Source organism: Danio rerio, chromosome 25, assembly GCF_049306965.1.
Source record: "Danio rerio strain Tuebingen ecotype United States chromosome 25, GRCz12tu, whole genome shotgun sequence".
Classification (NCBI taxonomy): Eukaryota; Metazoa; Chordata; class Actinopteri; order Cypriniformes; family Danionidae; genus Danio; species Danio rerio.
In genome coordinates, this window is record NC_133200.1 from 16,137,841 (window position 1) to 16,157,893 (window position 20,053).

The 20,053-nt window shown below is 33.0% G+C and overlaps 1 protein-coding gene and 1 long non-coding RNA gene across 13 annotated transcripts in view; one reads left to right on the forward strand and one right to left on the reverse strand.

Moving 5' to 3' along the window:
* Positions 1 to 16,550, reverse strand: part of wt1a (WT1 transcription factor a) — a 37,919-nt gene extending 21,369 nt beyond the window's left edge. For 10 of the 12 annotated variants that reach the window (XR_012399758.1, XR_012399757.1, XR_012399755.1 and 7 more), the window contains exons 1-3: positions 15,832 to 16,508; positions 10,099 to 10,221; positions 4,773 to 4,875 (exon numbers count right to left, since the gene is read on the reverse strand). Coding sequence is in view for 5 of the 12 variants with exons in the window: in XM_068217310.1 (XP_068073411.1) it covers positions 4,773 to 4,875; positions 10,099 to 10,221; positions 15,832 to 16,228 (623 nt within the window). In the remaining 7 variants the exon portion in view is untranslated. Of the gene's footprint in view, positions 1 to 3,638; positions 4,876 to 10,098; positions 10,222 to 15,831 lie in introns of all 12 variants that reach the window. The other 2 variants (XR_012399759.1, NM_131046.2) reach the window with 2 other exon arrangements.
* The window catches only part of LOC141380936 (uncharacterized), a 46,674-nt gene that overhangs the window by 24,221 nt on the left and 2,400 nt on the right, over positions 1 to 20,053 (forward strand). Inside the window, exon 4 of the long non-coding RNA XR_012400341.1 lies at positions 4,793 to 4,893. This is a non-coding gene — a long non-coding RNA (uncharacterized lncRNA). The remainder of the gene's footprint in view (positions 1 to 4,792; positions 4,894 to 20,053) is intronic.

The following is a 20,053-nucleotide window of genomic DNA, read 5'->3' on the forward strand; positions in this document are numbered from 1 at the left end:
TTACACTCCATCTGCCTTTGAGATTAACAACAACTTAATGCTGCTTTAAAAATCTGCTCGTGTTTTTTATATTCCAGCCACCTCGCGCTACCTACAAACCAGAGGCCCTGTGTAAATACAGGGCTGTGGGTACCAGGCATTTGATTCAAAAAGCAGCACAGTGTCGGGATTTGAGGATTCGCAGCCGCCCCGATAGGAGACTGTTTATTACAGGCAAAGGAAAAACGCAGTCGGAGTCCTCTTATCATCCCAAATTCTGTTATTTTGAATCTTTATGTTCCCTCTGTGCTGGAAAAACAACATGGCGAAAGCATGCGAGGAATGCGAGATGATTTCAGGGCTGTAAGTTTGTATGATGTTGTGAAGGGAATTCCAGTAAGAAACGGTGAAACACTTATCAGAATGAAGGAATTCAGAGCTGTTGGGAAGTGCAAACGGATGGAGGATTTAAGCGTGATTTTGGCATTGCTTTTTTGGCACTTGACCTTTATTAAGCATGTTTGACAAAAGCCCGTTTTGATTTGGTAATGGTATGTCAAAGCAAATGGGATCAGTTTGGGGATTTTTAACAACTGTCAGAGTTTAGGGGTTGTGTTTAACCATTTATTGGGAAATTCAGTTTTTTTCAGAAATTGAAAGTTCAGAATACAAGTTTTTTATTATTATTATTATTTGTAAGTGGTTAGTGTTCGGATTATACTGGATGAATGTTAGCTGTCAGAAAGACGATTAGTAAAAGTGTTTAATTTACATATATTTTATATTTTTAAAACTCAAAATTAACTGAAAGTTAATTCTTGAGAAGAGTTTTAAATTCAGAGTTAAAGGTAAAGAGTAAATCAAATACCTTATTACTTCAACTTAAATGGTGTAAGTTTACAGGACTCATATAGATTAGTTTTCTTAACTCAAATTTTTATTTACAATTTTGATGTATTTTGTTAAAAAAATATTTTAGTAGTATTATTTAAGCTTAAGAAATTAACTTAATTTGAATGACCTTTAGGGCGTCTTGGTCACGAAGTGAGTAGCACTTAGCAAGCAAGGCTAAGTGCAAGACCCTCTTGCTCGCCTCATAGCAAGAGGGTCGCTGGTTTGAGCCTTGGCTGGATCAGTTGGCATTTTTTGTGTGGAATTTGCATGTTCTTCCCGTGTTCATGTGGGTTTTCACCTGGTTTCCCCCAAAGACATGCGCTATAGGTGAATTGAATAAGCTAAATTGGCCGTAGTGTATGTGTGTAAATGCAAGTGTATGGGTGTTTACAGTATTGGTTTGCGGCTGCAAGGGCATCTGCTGCATAAAACATATGCTGGATTAGTTGGCGGTTCATTTCGCTTTGGCTATCCCTGATCAATAAAGGGATTAAGTCGAAAAGAAAATAAATGAATGAATGACCTTTTACATTTAAACCGTAGTGTATTTTTTGAATGCATTTCTTTTTGAAATCCTTGCAGAAAGTTTACTCGAACATCCTGTACGAACCAGTTTTCCTCCTTTTCCTCCTTTTCATATTACCAAACTTCCTCTCCTCCTCTACGTGTTCAATGGCAGCGTGACTTTTTGGATCGACCACAACAACAGATTTTGACGTGTTTCTGATTGTTGCGCAGGCCTGTTTAGTTGAACTTCCTGTGTCCTGACAAACTATCAGTCGTACCGTCTGCAGCCTGTCTGGATGAATTGAGTGCATGTTTTTTTTTTTTTACTGGAATATCTCATTTCCTCCATATCTGTTAGGATACATATTGCATTTCATGTAGTCTGTTTTTGGGCTAGGGAAAACATTGAGAGCATTTGTTTAGCCTAAAAACTGTTTTGGACGGTAGTTATGCTCAGTTTGATTATGCTGAAAATAACTGAATGGAGTGTAATATATTTCAGTTTGTTCTAAAATGTTTTGTTCTGATGCTTATTTGCTCTGTTCCAATGTGTGATTAATTTTATTAGTTTGTAGTTTCTCATTTCAGATTAATTACGTTTCAGTAATTCTGGTTTAATATTATTACAATCAATTATATAACGCTGTTATGTAGATTTTTGGTTTTCGGCCAAGCACATTCTGAATTTTCGGTTTTGTTTTTGGCACAGAATTGTTATTTCAGTAGTTGTTAGTGTGCTAGCGGAGGATAAGGATGATGTTTATATTATGTAGGGAGAGAGAGAGAGTGATGAACATACTTAAGAAAAATTTGAGATTATGGATGGACAAATACCAGTAAAAGTTCTGTCCATGATAAAGCTGCATCCCAATTTGCCTAACTTATACTTCACCCTTAAATTAGATACTGTTTTTTTTGTGAATAAAAAGTATGTACTTTTGAGTTTTTAACAGATCAACAACTTTGTTATAACAACTTTGTCATTTTTTTTTCAATGGAATTGCCTGGCGAGGCACCGAGCAACCATTTTACGTAACGCACCGAGCTATTATTTTAAACTTCAACAGTTAGAGAAATTATCACAGCTGAGCATTTTTTGGAAGAATGGTTTGGTGGTGCCCTAATGGACTGTTCCATTGCATAGTTACTTTCCCTGAGAATCATCTCATCACATCCTCCACATTTCTTATGTATTGGAGATGCAGCAAATCTGTTAACGGGTCCTACATGCAGACAAAAACTTCTCAGGTTTTTGCATAATTTTGCATTCAAAAGACAAAGGGATCTTTTTTACCAATCTAGGTGCAAAGTCTAAAGCGCAGGGCGCAATAGCATTAAGGGCATGTCAGAATACACTTTTGCTATTTTAAAGATGAAAAAATAGGCTCTGCACCACGGCAAACGCTCTAACAGGGTTGTATTTATTCTCTTAATGTAATGAGTTATAGATGTGTTTTGAGAATAAACCAATCAGAGTCTCGTCTCCCATTCCTTTTAAGAGTCAGTTGTGTCATGCCATGGTGCATTTGCTATTTATTTACATGGCAGAAAAACTGAATTCTTCAAAAGTGAGAAAACACTTAAACAGAGCATCCATTTGGCCTCTTTATTTTCTCTTTGTCTTTTTCATGGATAAGCAAACTCCACTGAAGACATCCATTAGCCTACATAATTAACTTCATTGGTTAAGCACAAAGATTTGTTTTGAACTATTTCTAAATTCAGCTTTAGTTTCCAGCAAACGAATAAATGAACAATAATAACAAAGTGGTGTCAAAAAAAAAAGTTATATCCAAACACACGTCCTATTCTTATGCCCCATATGGTCAAAAACCTGACAGGGGGACAAATCTAAGCTTGTTTTTTTTAATAAAACAAATATAAATTTGCATATAATAAATAAAAGTAATATAATAATAACAGAGCGACGCAGTGGCGCAGTAGGTATTGCTGTCACCTCACAGCAAGAAGGTCGCTGATTCGAGCCTCGGCTGGGTCTGTTGTCATTCCTGTATGGAGTTTGCATGTTCTCCCCGCATTCACGTGGGTTTCCTCCGGCTGCTCTGTTTTCCCCCACAGTCCAAAGACATGCGGTACAGGTGAATTGGGTAGGCTAAATTGTCCATAGTGTACAAGTGTGAATAAGTTTGTATGGGTGTTTCCCAGAGATGGGTTGCAGCTGGAAGGGCATCCGCTGAGTAAAACATGTGCTGGATAAGTTGGCGGTTCATTCCACTGTAACGACCCCTTAATTTAGCCGAAAATAAATGAATGAATAAAAATAACATTAAACAAAAGCAAGTTGTCTTGAATAAACTTAAAAAGCCCCCCGAGATGAAGAAGACATGAAGGCAATGGTTTTTACATTTGTGTAGAAAATAATAGCTTTCGTAATGTTTGGTTCCTTTGATTCTTTTTCATTTGTACAGATATATGTGTACTGGGGTACATTCTGGATGTTTAAACCAATGTGTAGGCGAGGCGCACATTTAAGGTGCTCTGCACTGGACTTTAGACCTGCTTTTAGCCGGTCTGTTGAGGAGTCTATTTTAGTTCCTCAAAATAATGCCAACACTGCATCTTAACACCTTATTTTTCTGGACCGGAACACTCATGAGTCCACAAAGTGGTGCAAATAGATTTGTTATTTAAACAACGTAGTGCAAAACGGGAAAATTAGAGTTGTGCTGGTCTGAAAATAGCAACACGTTGTGGCAAACACATCTTGCGCCTTATTGCGCCGGGTGTATGGCAGGGCCCAAAGTCTGTGTAAAATGATAATGTACAATGTTTATATTGCTAGTACACAATTGTTATTAGATAGGTGAACATATAATCCATGCACTATAATCTACAAAGATAAAAAATGTTTGTTTTGGTAATCTATCAGTCAAAGTCTGACCATTTGCTTCCATGTTTGGAGTCGTGGTCAGTTTGAAGATTTCCGCCACAATATTAACCCCGCTCCTCTTCCCATTAGTTTGCTATAAGGGAATGAAGTGCAAAAAGATAGCCCCGCCCCTACTCAATATTTCGTTTAAGTTGGAAGTCCATACTGTACATCAATATACCGAAATAAAAGTCTCAGCAACTTCCGGTTCATGTGGACTTAATGACGTCTTCATAAATGTTTGCAATGCAAACGTTTGCATCTTTTTACTGTGATCCAGGTGACTTTAGAGTACTTATTTAAATTATACGAATCAAAACGCAATAATTCTTTTTTTTTTAAAGGTAATTTTTCAAAAACTTTTTTCTTCATAGATATTATCACCATAAACATCAAGAAATTTCTTGATTTTAGGTCATATTTGGAAAACTCTAGCTGAGATGTTGTGTGCTCTATAATAATGACGATGTTAATAGTTTTGATGATGATGATGATGATATACCTGTTGTATGGGTTTCTCAGCAGCAGAGCTTGACTTCCTGTGCAACTGTCAGAAGGAGTGTGACAGCCATACACTGGAGGAGGAACGGGATACTGCTGATCCCCTGAAACAAACAGAACAGGTCTGACTTGGAGATCACATCTTGTACATGAGCTACTGCGCTTCTGATATTATGTAACAATTTCGTATTGGACACATATAATAATAATATACAGTTGAAGTCAGAATGTTATCCCCCCCCCCCCCCCCCTGAATTATTGGCGCTGTTTATTTATTTTTTTCTTAATTTCTGTTTAATGGAGAACAGATTTTTTTTAACACATTTTTAATCATACTAGTTTTAATAACTCATTTCTAATAACTCATTTCTTTTATCTTTGCCATGATGACAGTAAATAATATTTTACTAGATATTTTTCATGACACTTCTATACAGCTTGAAATTTAAAGTCTTAACTAGGTTAATTAGTTTAACTAGGCAGGTAATGGTAATTAGGCAAGTTATTGTATAACAATGGTTTGTTCTGTAAACAAAACAATCAAAACAAAAATATTGCTGACCTTAAAATGGATTTTAAAAACTGCATTTATTCTAGTCGAAGTGAAACAAATAAGATTTTCTCCAGAAGATAAGATATTATCAGACATACTGTGAAAATTTCCTTGCTCTGTTAAACATCATTTGGGAAATATTTAAAAAAAAAAAAGAGAAAAGAATTCAAAGAGGGGCTAATAATTCTGTCTTCAACTGTATATTGTATTTTAAACAATGATATATTAACAATTGTATTATCATTTGTATTTTTAAAAATTACAGTTTTGTGTCACACTTTACAATAAGGTTTTATTTAATGTTAGGTTTCAGTTAATGTTAGTAATAATGATTAATACTAGGACTCTATTAATCACAGTTCAACATTTACTAATGCATTATAAAATCCAAATTCTTGTTTGTTAAAATTAATTAATGTACTGAGTTAACTTTTTACAATTAACTAACATTCACAAGAGATGAATAAACACTGCAGTAAATGTATTGTTTATTGTTTGTAACTAGCCTTAACTAATACAACCTTATTGTAAAGTGTGACCATTATTATTATTTTTTTACTATTGACTTAAACTGTAAAATAAACTTTATAAAGTAACTTTTATTATTATTTTTTATTATTATTATTTTTATTATTATATTTTCATGGTCTTTTTAAATAAAAGTATTAATATAGGCAGTAAACATTTTATAAAGATCGTAATTTAGAAAATATTATTAATTATGTTAAATATGTTTTTACATTTCATATTTAAAAATATATTGTTTTATATTTTGTGTCATCTTATGGTTTAAAAAGTTAATATAATAAAAATAACCACAACTAAAACAAAATTAAGCAGACCTTTAGCAACAAAAAAATAAATAAATAATTACCCAAAAGAATGACAAAAACTTAAAAAAAAAAAAAAAAAATATATATATATATATACACACACACACACACACACACACACACACACACACACACACACACACACACACACACACACACACACACACACACACACACACACACACACACACACATTTTGATTTTATAAAAATGTCAAATATTCAGTACAGTACAGTACAAAAAAAACATTCATTCCACCTTGCGCAACACCACTCATATTTACTTTCCTTTTTAATAATTCTCTGAAGTTTAATTACCAGGAATGAACATTTGTGTTCTGTTTGTCTTGAGTCCCTCATGGGGAATCTCCATGGCTCGATGCTCAGCGTATCATAACTTTGAGACGCCTGATTGAACATGTGTGCCATAGAGCATCGTACAAAGGCAATATGAGCGCGAGGGAGGCTTATGAAGACGCAGCCGAGTACACTTAACAGTTATCAAAACACCAGACTGACTTTCTTCGAAACCATAAAACACGCAGACCTTTCGCTCTTTCTGTTTCAAAGAGCAAACTGAGGAATCGCCGCTTCGGTTCATCCGGCCTCTTTATTGTAAATGTGTCCCATGGTGTTTCAGAGGAATCTTGCACTTATGAGGCACAGTGAACAACAAGTCGTGCAGTTAGAAATTTTATAGGAATATACACACACACACACACACACACACACACACACACACACACACACACACAGTTGAAGTCAGAATTATTAGCCCTCCTTTTTTCTCTTTTTTTAACATTTCCCAAATTATGTTTACCAGAGCAAGGAAATTTTCACAGTAAGTCTGATAATATTTTTTCTTCTGGAGAAAGTCTTATTTGTTTTATTTAGGCTAGAATAAAAGCAGTTTTTAATTTTTTTCTTAAACACTATTGTAAGGACAAAATTATTTGCCCCCTTTTTTTTCGATAGTCTACAGAATAAACAATCGTTATACAATAACTTGCCTAATTACCCTAACCTGCCTAGTTAACCTAATTAACCAAGTTAAGCCTTTAAATGTCTTGAAAAATATCTAATAAAAAATTATCTACTGTCATCATGGCAAAGATAAAACAAATCAGTTATTAGAAATGAGTTATTAAAACTATTATGTTTAGAAATGTGTTGAAAAAATCTTCCCTCCGTTAAACAGAAATTAGGGGAAACCATAAACAGGGGGGCTAATAATTCAGGCAGGCTATAAATAGCAAGTAGACACAGTATGTCTGATAATAGTGTGTGTGTGTGGATGTGTGTGTGGATGTTTCCCAGAGATGGGTTGCGGCTGAAAGGGCATCCGCTGCGTAAATACTTGCTGGATAAGTTGGTGGTTCATTCCGCTGTGGCGACCCCGGATTAATAACGGGACTAAGCCGACAAGAAAATGAATGAATAAATTAATGAATGAATATATATATATATATATATAGATAGATAGATAGATAGATAGATAGATAGATAGATAGATAGATAGATAGATAGATAGATAGATAGATAGATAGATAGATAGATAGATAGATAGATAGATAGATAGATAGATAGATAGATAGATAGATAGATAGATAAGCCTTGTTTATGATTCTCTATTTTTTTCAAAAGACACCTATATTGAACAAATTTAATCTGAAGTAATACTGTATTATGATATCATAATAAATTATATTTAAATCTAAAATAAACAAAAATATTTAAATCTATACAAAACTTATATTTTAAAGTGTGCAGTCAAAATGTCTACAAAATGAACATTAAACTGTATTAAGATATCATAATAAATTGTATTTAAATCTAAAATAAACAAAAATAAATATTTAAATGTGTATAAAACTTACATTTTAAAGTGAGCATAAAATCAAAATGTATACAAAGTTACAATGTTTATTTTGCTAGTGCATATTTTAGTCTTTAGATGAACAAATAATCCGTGCAACACAAGTTAATCCACTAAAAAACTGTTTGCTTTGGTAATCTTTAATCAAAACCCTCAATTGTTGATGACATCAGTTTGATGACAACAGCTTGGGTGAAATATGCTTAGCCATGCCCTTCCAACAGTTAGTTTGCTTTGAGTGAAAGATAAGAAGAGGAGCTCAAAAACAAAAACCCACCCATACTCAATATTTAGTTTCATATATGTCATCTTACTGAAATAAATGACTTCTGGTGCATCCAGACTTTGATATCAATTAAAGGGAACCTATTATGCCCCTTCTTACAAGGTGTAAAATAAGTCTCTGAGGTCCCTAGAGTGTGTATGTAAAGTTTCAGCTCAAAGTACTCCACAGATAATGTTTTCAAACTCTTTCAAACTGCCCCTTTTAAGCATTGTTCCCAATTGTGCCGTTTTGGTGACTGTCGCTTTAAATTTAAATAAAATTGTGTTCATTTAAAAAGTGCTCGGATTAACAAATGCCTGTGTCAGCATAATGGCAGATTCAAAAACAAAACTAACATCCTATGCTAATGAGGGAGAGATCTTCACTAATGGGCGGGGCTTTCCCTCTCTGATGACACGTACAAAGAGAAAATGTCAATCAAAGTGTTTCTGCACGCCGTTTTTATCAAGTGTGACTATGAAAAAAAGAATTCATCATTTTCTTAACCTTAGAAGCTGGTTATAGTCACAGACTGTTGCCACACAACTGTTTAAACACCTTATAAAAGTATATTTGCATAATAGGCCAACTTAAAAAAATGTATAATAACAACAAAGATGATCATGATGATAATAATGTCTATTTATGATTGTATGTTTTTTTTTTGTGTGTGTTTTGTTATGTGTTTGGATATCATCTAAGAGTCTAAAATAAAGATAATAATAATTATTATAATAATAATACAAGGTTGATATTTTTTATTAACATGAAATAGGCATTTAATTATTTTATCAAACAAAAAAAAATAATGTAATTAATACTGTATTGAGGTCACAAATATTAAAATCTAAAATAATTACAAGATGTTATACAGTCATTCATTTTCTTGTCGACTTAGTTTCTTTATTAATCCGGGGTCGCCTCAGCAAATTAAGCCGCCAACTTATCCAGCACATTTTTTACGCAGCGGATGCCCTTCCAGGCGCAACCCATCTCTGGGAAACATCCACACCCACATTCACACACACACTCATACACTATGGACAATTTAGCCTACCCAATTCACCTGAACCGCATGTCTTCAGACTGTGGGGGAAACCGGAGCACCCGGAGGAAACCCACGCGAACGCAGAGAGAACATGCAAACTCCACACAGAAACGCCAACTGAGCCAAGGATTGAACCACCTTCTTCCTGTGAGGCGACAGCACTACCTACTGTGCCACTGCTTTGCCCAGATGTTATACACATAAACACTAAAATATAAGTTAATTTAAATAATATTAAAAATATGATTGTATTTATGTATTTTGTATTCATATGTAAAATTTAAATAATTATGAAATAAGATAAAATATAAAACTAATTTATACTTTTGTAATAAAGAAAATAAAATTATAAAAAAAAAAAAAAAAAAATATATATATATATATATATATATATATATATATATATATATATATATATATATATATATATATATATATATATATATATATATATATATATATGTATGTATTATTGTAAACGGATTGAATCTCACATTACAGATGCAACTCGAACAGCCAATCATCCGGTTAGCTGTTTGCTGAAGTTTAAGATTATAAAGAGGAAGAGAGAGAGCGTTTGAGCTGATTTACTGTAACGCTTTGTGCAATTTGGCCCCTAAATAACATTACAGAGATCACTGCGTAAGTTCATAGAGCGAGGGTGAATGTTTGGAGATTGGAAGCTGTTTTCAGTGCATGCGTTTAAATAAATATAATAAAGTGTGATTTAGTGTGTAGTGTGTTTGTGTTTACCCATGTTGCTCTGCTGTGTGATTGAGTCCTCGTGTTTGAAGGAGTGGTTGGGGAACTGCGGGGTGTGGTGTGAAGGCGTGTGGCCATAGTTTGAGGCGCCGTCAAAAGCAACCGTGCCGTAACCTATAAAAGATCGTAAAAAAATCAAGACAGAAACATGTTATTCAATTATGAAAAATCTGTCTATCTACACTGTAAAAATGCTGGGTTCCACACTATTGATTTGTGTTGAGACAAAATGAAGAAATTTAGTTGATTTATTAGTTTTTACAAATTTAACAAACTGTCTATCTATCTATCTATCTATCTATCTATCTATCTATCTATCTATCTATCTATCTATCTATCTGTCTGTCTGTCTGTCTGTCTGTCTGTCTGTCTGTCTGTCTGTCTGTCTGTCTGTCTGTCTGTCTGTCTGTCTGTCTGTCTGTCTGTCCGGCAACATTTTTGGAATTTATTTGAGATACGGTTTAGATTTTATTACTTTTTCACGCTTGCCTTTTAGTTTTAATTTCAACAAAAAATAGTTTGTTTTTTTTTGTTTTGTTCAGTTGGTTTATTCATATTTTTAAAAACTTGTATATTAATATATTTAGTAGTTTTATTTTAGTAAATCAAGTAAACTAAAAGAATATAAGAAATGAGAACGTCAACTAGTTTTTACAAATACATAAAAAATATAATATTATAATATATAGAGTTTATATACAGTTTGTATAGAGAGGTTTTATACCAAGAATACAGTTTTTGTTTTATTTGTTCCACAAACTTAAAAAAAAAAAATAAAATAAAAAATTGCAACAGAACTATAAACAACTTTGTATATAGAGCAGAAAAAAGCAGTGTGTATCAGCGGTTATTGAGCAGATCCACACAAACACAGCTCTGGTCAGCAGATAACAGTAATATTGCTGATCATCTCTGCGTTTGCCGGCGGGGGTGAAACAGACCCGCTGTGAGGAAAACAAACGCTGCCTGTAACCTCAGGTCACACAGAGCATCGTAAATCACGCTCTCTTCATTAATTACCAGCCAAACACTTTCACCTCAGACAGAGAGAAACTCATTAAAGATGACCATTTATTCTCCAGTCCACTGGCAAGAGTGGCACTGCCCACCACTGACTGCAACTTTAGATGTCTTTTAAAATGCATTAAAAAGTGGCGGAGCTTCACATGTCTAGAGGAGTGAACTTTTTTATTATAATTATTATTGTCGTTTTTGCTTATCATTAAGGGCAATTTTTGATTAAATAAGTTGAAGCTCATACAAGATTTATTCAAATAGGTTTTTTACAATAATTATAGTACATTTTTAATTTATACCAGATAACACCTAAGTTGTCATTCTTATGATATGGGTTATGACTGTCTTATGTCATGGGGTTATGACATCGCTTTCTCATGACTATTTTTTTATCCTGTTATTTTAAATTTAACAGGGGTTCATATTTAAAACTTTCTCATCTCTTATATATGAAATTCATGTTTGAAATGATGTTTGACATTGTTTTATTAACTGTTTTTGGTATGTTTGTTGTAAGGTGAACAGAAAGGGGAAATGAGCTATTTATAAATGAATTTTTTTATTATTATTATTATTCTCATTGTTGTTCTTGTTGTTGTCAGGCAATATTATAATTACTGATTATTTTATTTATTTTATACTATAGCTGTTATGAATCATTATTGAAGATTAAATGTTGCTAAACCATACATGGATATACAAAATATATGAAAAATTGTATTAAAATTATAATAGGTCAGAATATAAATAATTCATTTTAAATCAGTTTTTGAATTTACACCAGATAGCAAATAATTAGATGCCATTTCTGGTGTCTAATATCTAAAATGTTATGAAAGGAAACAATTATAAAGGTTTTTTCTTTACACAAAAAACATCAAAAAATTATTTTTGCTGCTTTTTTAAACTACTTATTTGAAATGAGTTGTATAAACACGATTTTAAGGTTAATTTAATTGTTTTATGTATAACCCACTTGAATTTGTACAAATGATTAAGTTAACATTATCGATTTGTGTTGGAACAACGTGAAGGTATTGTGTGGAACCCAGCATTTTTTCTTACATTATACAACATAGCAAATATGATTATTTAATAAATATGAAATAAAAATCAATATATTTTAAATGTACTGAAATTGCAATTGTAATATCATTATTACTATTATTATTAGAATTATAGCTGTTATTGAAGGCTAAAAATTACAAAAGGCTGCTTATTGTACATTAACTTAATGCAAAACATGTTCTTTAAAACAACAATAATAAAACTTTTGCATACTTTTTATACCAAATGTGAAATATAGGAGTTCTCCTAAATATCTGGTCATTTTCAAGGCTTTTATTTATAAATACTGAAGGTGAAGAACGTTTATCCAGCACTCATCAAATATATATATATATATATATATATATATATATATATATATATATATATATATATATATATATACACAATTGAAGTCAGAATTATTCGCCCCTTTTTCTTTTTTAATTATTCCCCAAATGATGTTTAACAGAGCAAGGAAATTTTCACAGTATGTCTGGTAATATTTTTCTTCTGGAGAAAGTCTTATTTGTTTTATTTCTGCTAGAATAAAAGCAGTTTTTAATTTTTAACTACCATTTTAAGGACAAAATTATTAGCCCTTTTAAGCTGATTTTTTTTTTGTCGATAGTCTACAGAACAAACCATCATTATACATTATACATTATAACTTGGCTAATTACCCTAACCTGCTTAGTTAACCTAATTAACCTAGTTAAGCCTTTAAATGTCACTTTAAGCTGTATAGAAATGACCTGAAAAATATCTAGTCAAATATTATTTACTGTCATCATGGTAAAGATAAAATAAATCAGTTATTAGAAATTAGTTATTAAAACTATTGTTTAGAAATGTGTTGAAAAAAATCTGCTCTCTGTTAAACAGAAATTGAGGGAAAAAAAGGGGGGGAGAATAATTCAGAGGGGCTAATAATTCTGATTTCAACTGTATTAAGTGACTTATAGTGAATCAAAAATGCAAGTTTTGCAAGCGACAGAGAAATGGTAAATATTTCTATTACATTTCTCATAAGTCTCATATACTATACTATCTATAATTTGCCATTACTTCAGGTAAATATCATTTTACTATTTGCTAAATCAATAGACATTTACCATCCCTTATTATTATTTTTTTTTATAAAAGTCTCCAGTGATTAATGAAGCAATTACTTGTTTTCAAGCAGGTATTTCTATACTGTATACACACATGTAACTTTCTGAAATTTGAGCAGGTTACTTTTCATTCACCATATCCTCATTTTCTATCATTATTTCAGTTTTTCAAATATTGAAGGCAAACGCAGTTAGTTCATCTTCGATTCGTCTTCAAATTTGTCATCCAGATTAGGGAGGGAGAAAAAAGTTTTTTGCCTTACAGCAAACATCTTATCATCCCACAAAGTGTGTAATGAGCGCATGCATTAAACGCCAGCGTGATGAGCTGTTTGGAGCATATCTGTACAATAACCGGGAAGTGTTTTGACAAATACAGCAGCACTGAGATACATAATTACTCACGGCAGACAAATATGTGTGAGGCGACGACCCTGGTGATGGATAAATCACATAATACATTTACTCATTTACTTACTCACTGTTAAAACAAGCACACACAAAACACACCACTGTCCAATAAAACACTTCTGCATTATAGAAGATGCTTACATCATAATTTAATGACAAATTAAAGTGAATTATATAAATTAACTTTATTATACACAACCAGATTATTACAATTAGTCTATAATACAACAAATAATTTCATTTTCAGAAATTGGTTGTTGTTGCCAAAGTCCTGCTCATTTAAATGAGGGTTTCGTATAATTAACTTGAGTAAATTTGTTCTAATTCATTCAAAATGTGTTAACACATTACATGCACTTACTATAGTAATAATAGTTATTAATTATGAAGTTACATGCAGTACGCCTAAACTGAAGCCTGATCCTACACTGTAAAATAGTGCTGGGTTCCACACTATAGATTTGTGTTGGTACAACATGATGGAATTAGGTTATTTTATTAATTTTTTGCTAATTTAGGTGGATTGAAAATAAAACAATATGGTTATTCCAAAAAAACTCAAGAATTGTGTTGTTTCAGCTTATTTCATAAGTAGTTTGAACAAACAGCAAATGTCATTTTTTAGCGTACACTGTAAAAAGTTATTAGATACTTAAAGCAAGTAAACCAATTGCCTTAAAAAGCAACAGGTTGACTTAACAAAAATAAAGTTAACCCATTGTAACTTGGAACTGTTATGTTGACTTAATTTTTATAATTATGAAAATTGTACTCACTTTTTTAAATAAAAGGAAACTAATCACTTTTTTCCAATACACCTTTTCTATATTTGTTTTTCCCCCAGCTTTTCTGAATCTAAATGACACAGTAAAATACTTTTAAAAAAGTGAATACAATTAGCATATTTATAAAGATTAAGTCAACTTAACAGTTCTAAGTTACATTGGGTTTACTTTATTTTTGTAAAGTCAGCTTGTTGTATTTAAGGCAATTGGTTACTCGCTTTAAGTAACTCGTCACTTTTTACAGTGTATAGTATCTGTTGTTCTCAGTACTCATGCTGTACAATACATATCAACTTCATTTATTTGTTTAAATTCAGCCCAAATAAATTGTTTACAGCCACTTATTTAGCAAACCCAATGAATCATTTTTGAATCATTTTTTTCAGTGTAGTGTGGACAACTTGCTTTTATTTAGAAACATTAATAATTAATACAAATAATTTGTGAACATTTCTTTTTTTCATTTCTAACTTTTAGGTTGTTTTAGCTCAGTTGAGTAATTGCAATGTCTGATATTGTGAAATTGAGAATGACAAAATGTAAAGTCCCATCCAAAAACAAGAGCAGACAATGCTGATTTTTAAAGTTTTTCAATTGTAACATAAAAGCAGAAGCTTTTCACCATAAGTTACCTGCATTAAGTAGACACATTTTAACCAGGACAACAAAAAGTATAATAACTATTTAATAATTTATTATAGAAAATTGTACCAGAATAATAGATAGTAGTTAATCATAATAATATATTTATCATATTTTATAAAGTTGTACAAAATTATTAAAATACATAATCTGGATGTATACAAATGGACTCGAGCTGTAGTTTCTTTTAATTACATATAATGCATCTGTTAATGAATAGGAGAGAAAATAAAAGTAACACTTATATCACATTAAAATGACACTTTTTGAAGATCCCTGCAGTATATTTTAGTAGAAATACAGCTTCAGAATTGAATTTAACCTAATGTTTTGATTGCTATATATGTATAATTATGCAAACTCTGTTTCAACAGAAGTTTTGTTAATTCTGTCTTAAAAACAAAAGTTTCAAGGAGGAATCTTCGTAGTGAGCAATTCAATATATGAATAATTTGTTGTACTGTGCACAATATTTTTTAACCTTTTGCCACTATAAATGACCTTTTATTTTTGTGCAATGGAGTGCTTCCATGGATGTTAAAGGCTCTTTGTGAAACCCAACAAACAACCAGTGTTGTTCAGAGTTTACAATTCAAATGTGAAGCTCATTTCCCACAATACAGAGCAGAATGTTTATACTTGTTAAATTATCTCATACAAATGCTCCCAAACAATGTACAGAGAATGCCATTAAAGTAGTTCCTCACCTTGATTCCTGGAGCTGGATTGGCTGTCCATGCAGTTGGACAGGTAAGGGCTGTTGCTGAACATCCTTGGTTGGCTGGGTGGAGGTTGGCTTGCTGCAGGGGCCCCGAAGGCTCCGTACCTGCAGGCCCCTGTGCCAGTGAACTGTCCGGAGAAGTGCACGGTAAAGGCACTCAACCCACAGTGAGGGTCTTCATGAGGGTCAGCTGTTCCCCAACTGGGCTCCTGCTTGATGAAGGAGTGCTGGGCCAGCGAGCCGTATGGCGCTCCGGTGTGAAAGTCCAACATCGGAGGCCATTGTGGGGTGCTGCTCACTGGAAGAGTACAGTTACCGTTTCCACCGGGCAGCGGTGGAACTGGAGGGAGAAGAGTGTTGAGGTCACGAACATCAGAACCCATTTTGAGGACTTTCAGGAGCAGAGCAAATGGGCCCAGTTGAGTCACAAGGTCCAAGCTAGTTTTGAGTTCACTTCAGTGCTAAAATCCAACCTCAAGGTGTCATCGCAAAGTCAAGTTGGGTCACGGCCAGCAAAAAGTGCTCTTTTTTATGTGGAAAGAACTCAACCAGAATCCATGTCAGAATTGGAGAAAAGAAGAACAGGAGGATCCAGCAGGCTCTCGGAATGGAGTGAGGAGAGCACAAGAGATGTTCCTCCTTTCTTGTGGGTCTGTTTTGTTTGGAGGCCCCGGAGCTCACAGAGAGTCAGTCCGAGGAGTCGGGAGGAGGAGGAGTCAGGGATTGTGAGGAAAGATGAGTGTAACACTTCATTCATTTACTTCTCCCTGTGCAATACTCCTCCCTGTATACTCATACAGCATGCAGGGAGTCTCAATAAACTGACTGTGTGTGTGTGTGTGTGTGTGTGTGTGTGTGTGTGTGTGTGTTTGTGGGAGTCGGGTGGATGGATAACAATGATTCAGAGACTGGCTTTTTATGAGCTTTGAAACACATTTTAGCAGACGATATAAAACTGCTAATAAATGCGCTACAAACTTACCTGCGCATGTACAGTAATATATAGCAGTTAGATGTAAACATTTTAGGAAGTGGACATTTGGAATTCAAAGTTTGAGAAAGTTTTTCAGCGAACAGGCTTTTCGTTTTGGACTTGTTTATCAGCGGTCAGCCTTTTAGATTGAATAATCATTAGCTTTGGTTAAATATCCTTCATTTTTGTGTCATTTTGTTATTTTCAAACGCGTGAGCATTCATGACCGCGCACAAGCTCGCGCTTTCTCATTAACATCCATCAAACTTAATGTCTTTTTTCCTCTCGCAGCTGGACTTGTATGCATTAGATAAATGCGGCTTCTCTGTGTATAATTCCGCTTTTATTGATTTAGTCCTAACAATTAAGGTGTCAGAAATGTATGCCATTAAAGGCAAAATTCTGATCATTATTTTACAAGTCAATGTTATCAACAGGCCTATCTTTGAATGATTAAAAATTATTTTTGTTTAACCGTTTGTAATTAGGCTTATTTGTGAAATTATTTCGCAATAAAAAACAAACAAAACTGTAAAATGTTTAGCCTGGATCAACGTTATTAGCTTATTAAATAAGCTATTTAAAAAAAACGGAAAGTACAAAATAACAACAATAACCTATTATAGCCTAATAATTCCCAGTCAATTACAAATATTTGACATTTTACTCTTATGTAAAAAAATAGGCTACCTAAAGGACAATGCTTTTCCCAAAGGACAATCAACTTTTCCCCTACCTTAAAAAGCATTTAACATTTTTTTGCAACGTGTAAAAAAATACAATAATTAAATGGGCTTATAAAATATACAAATAAAATGGTTTGGGAAAATAGACAACTGTTCGTTTTCTCATTTTAAAACATCATTTATCAGCCCTGTCGTAATTTTCAACTATCAATATTTGTTTATTTTATTAGCCTACTTTAAATAAAATAAATAAATTAGACTTCTTCGTTAAGCTTTGTTATTAATTTTTCACATAACCTGATATTTAGGCTATAACCCGAAAGTTGTATGATTTTATAGATAAATCATATATGTAAAAACCGTTAATGTGTCTAAATTAGTCTACTGGTGGTATTCAAGAACGACTTAAGTGCAGTACGAATTCATATCAAATGAAGCTTATGAAACTTATGTGCAGCACGTCAATGTCTGCTTTGAACAGTTACTTAAACAAATGCAAACAGACATGCAAACAGAAATAAAAAAAATGAAAATTAAATTATTTACATTTTATATTTAAATCTATACTGTATAACTTTATGAGAAGCGATGCGCATTTAAATTAGCCTTAGAGTTAGAAAGAAAAATGAGAGAATGTCAGTTAAAGCGCTTGTACGGATGCCTGATAAAATTGTTTTGTCTTACAATTGGCGACAAAGTGCGAAACGACGAAAGGCCGATGAAAAATACACGACGTTGCGATGAAGACATGAGGAGGGATGAGTCAATTATAACACCGCACAATCTGCTGTGGAGAAGAGAGGGCTTACACACCCCTACACACACTCCCTCGGCAAGGGCTGAGTTCCTGCTTAACCTCTGGCTCACTGTCTGGAAGAGAATAGGCGAATATTACTAGAGTCCACATCTCCAGCCTGAGACGGACCTCATCTGGAAATCCTCATACTTTTAGGTTGGAGAAGTGAAAACAAACGAATCCTGTACTATATTGTTAGCACTTAGTCAATTTTTCGCTTTAACTTTTAACCAGGGCCCACGGACATTCATAACCATTTGCAGAATACTTGCAACAACAATAATAGACAGTGACGGAGATTTTAGTTCCACAGTGGTTCGAAAAATATGGTGTGACACAACACACGCCCGACATCCAGACACTTTTATGGGCCAAGATGAAACAATATAATGATGTCATTTAAATACATCATTATATTGTATTTATAATGAGAGTGAGAATTATGTATAATCGTTGTAAAGGACTGGCAATCAGATAATTTGTAGTAAAAGAACAAGAAAATAAAGTAACTGACAACCAAATATTGGTGGTCGGCGTATAAAAGAATTAGCTGGGCTACAGTAAATACACATTTTATTTATTCATACGTTTATTAATTTTTGAACGTGCTACAGAACAGCTAATAAGTAACGATCCATTATTTATCCTTTGTACACGTTTATAGGCGCTATTCTACATTGTAAAATAGCATTGGTGTAACTTGGGGTAACTTTTGCGACATCAATTAATTTCAGTTTAAGTAATTTAATTTTTTGAGGCCACGCCTTCCGAAAGTTTCATTGAATTGTTGACTGTTATTCGTTCTACAGAAATATTTAATCTCTTGGACAATAACTACCCAGCAAATAATTCTGTGTTTAAAAGGCGTCTAATAGACAACTGGACAGCTTGGCCTAAGGCAATAAGTAAAAATCTAATAGCCCAAAACTATAGTTGTCAAATAGACGGATTAGACAGACTTGATGTGTCATTCATTTCACACATTTGATGACTTATCAAGTTTTTGGCCTATTCTTCTTTTTCTTATTAGATTTTCACTGACAACCCAAATTTAGTCTTGTTTTAGACTGGAAGACTTTGTTTAGACGTCTATTAGACATCTTTTAAAATTAGAAAATGCTTGCTGGATTGTTTCCATTCAAAGTTTCACTGTTAAAGTATGAACATTTTGACAATTTTAAAATTAATTTGCGATGAAAGCAACAAAGTTTGTGTTAGGAGAACAAAAATCACTGTTTAATAATTACTAAAGTAATTTTTAGTTGTTGTATTTCAAGTTATTTATTTAGTAAAATGTTTGCAACTTATTTTTTTAAGATTATCATCTTATAGTATAAAAGTCTGTCTCAATTGTGTGCATTATTTTATGCACATTTTTAATTTTTATTTATTTATTTTTTGTATGCAATATACAGTACTGTTGTCCGGCGTGTTATCTTTCCTTGAAAGTTTCTTTGTTTTGATGTATGAGGCCTGAAAAGGTTATCTTCTCTGCTTCTAGTCTTGCAAGTCGATTTGCTTTCATAGCAACATATACACAAACATTACCAGACAACTCCAAATCCAAGAGGTCACTGTCTTATAAACTCTGCACTGTGCAAAGCAGAAAACAGTCAACATATTCAAGTAGACTATAACAAAATCAATAAATTGTTTCATTAAATATAAACAATCACTTCCTCCTGTCTCTTTTTTCCATCGCAAGTGCAAACAAGTCCAAAAATATGACATTCAGTCACTGTGATCTCAGAAG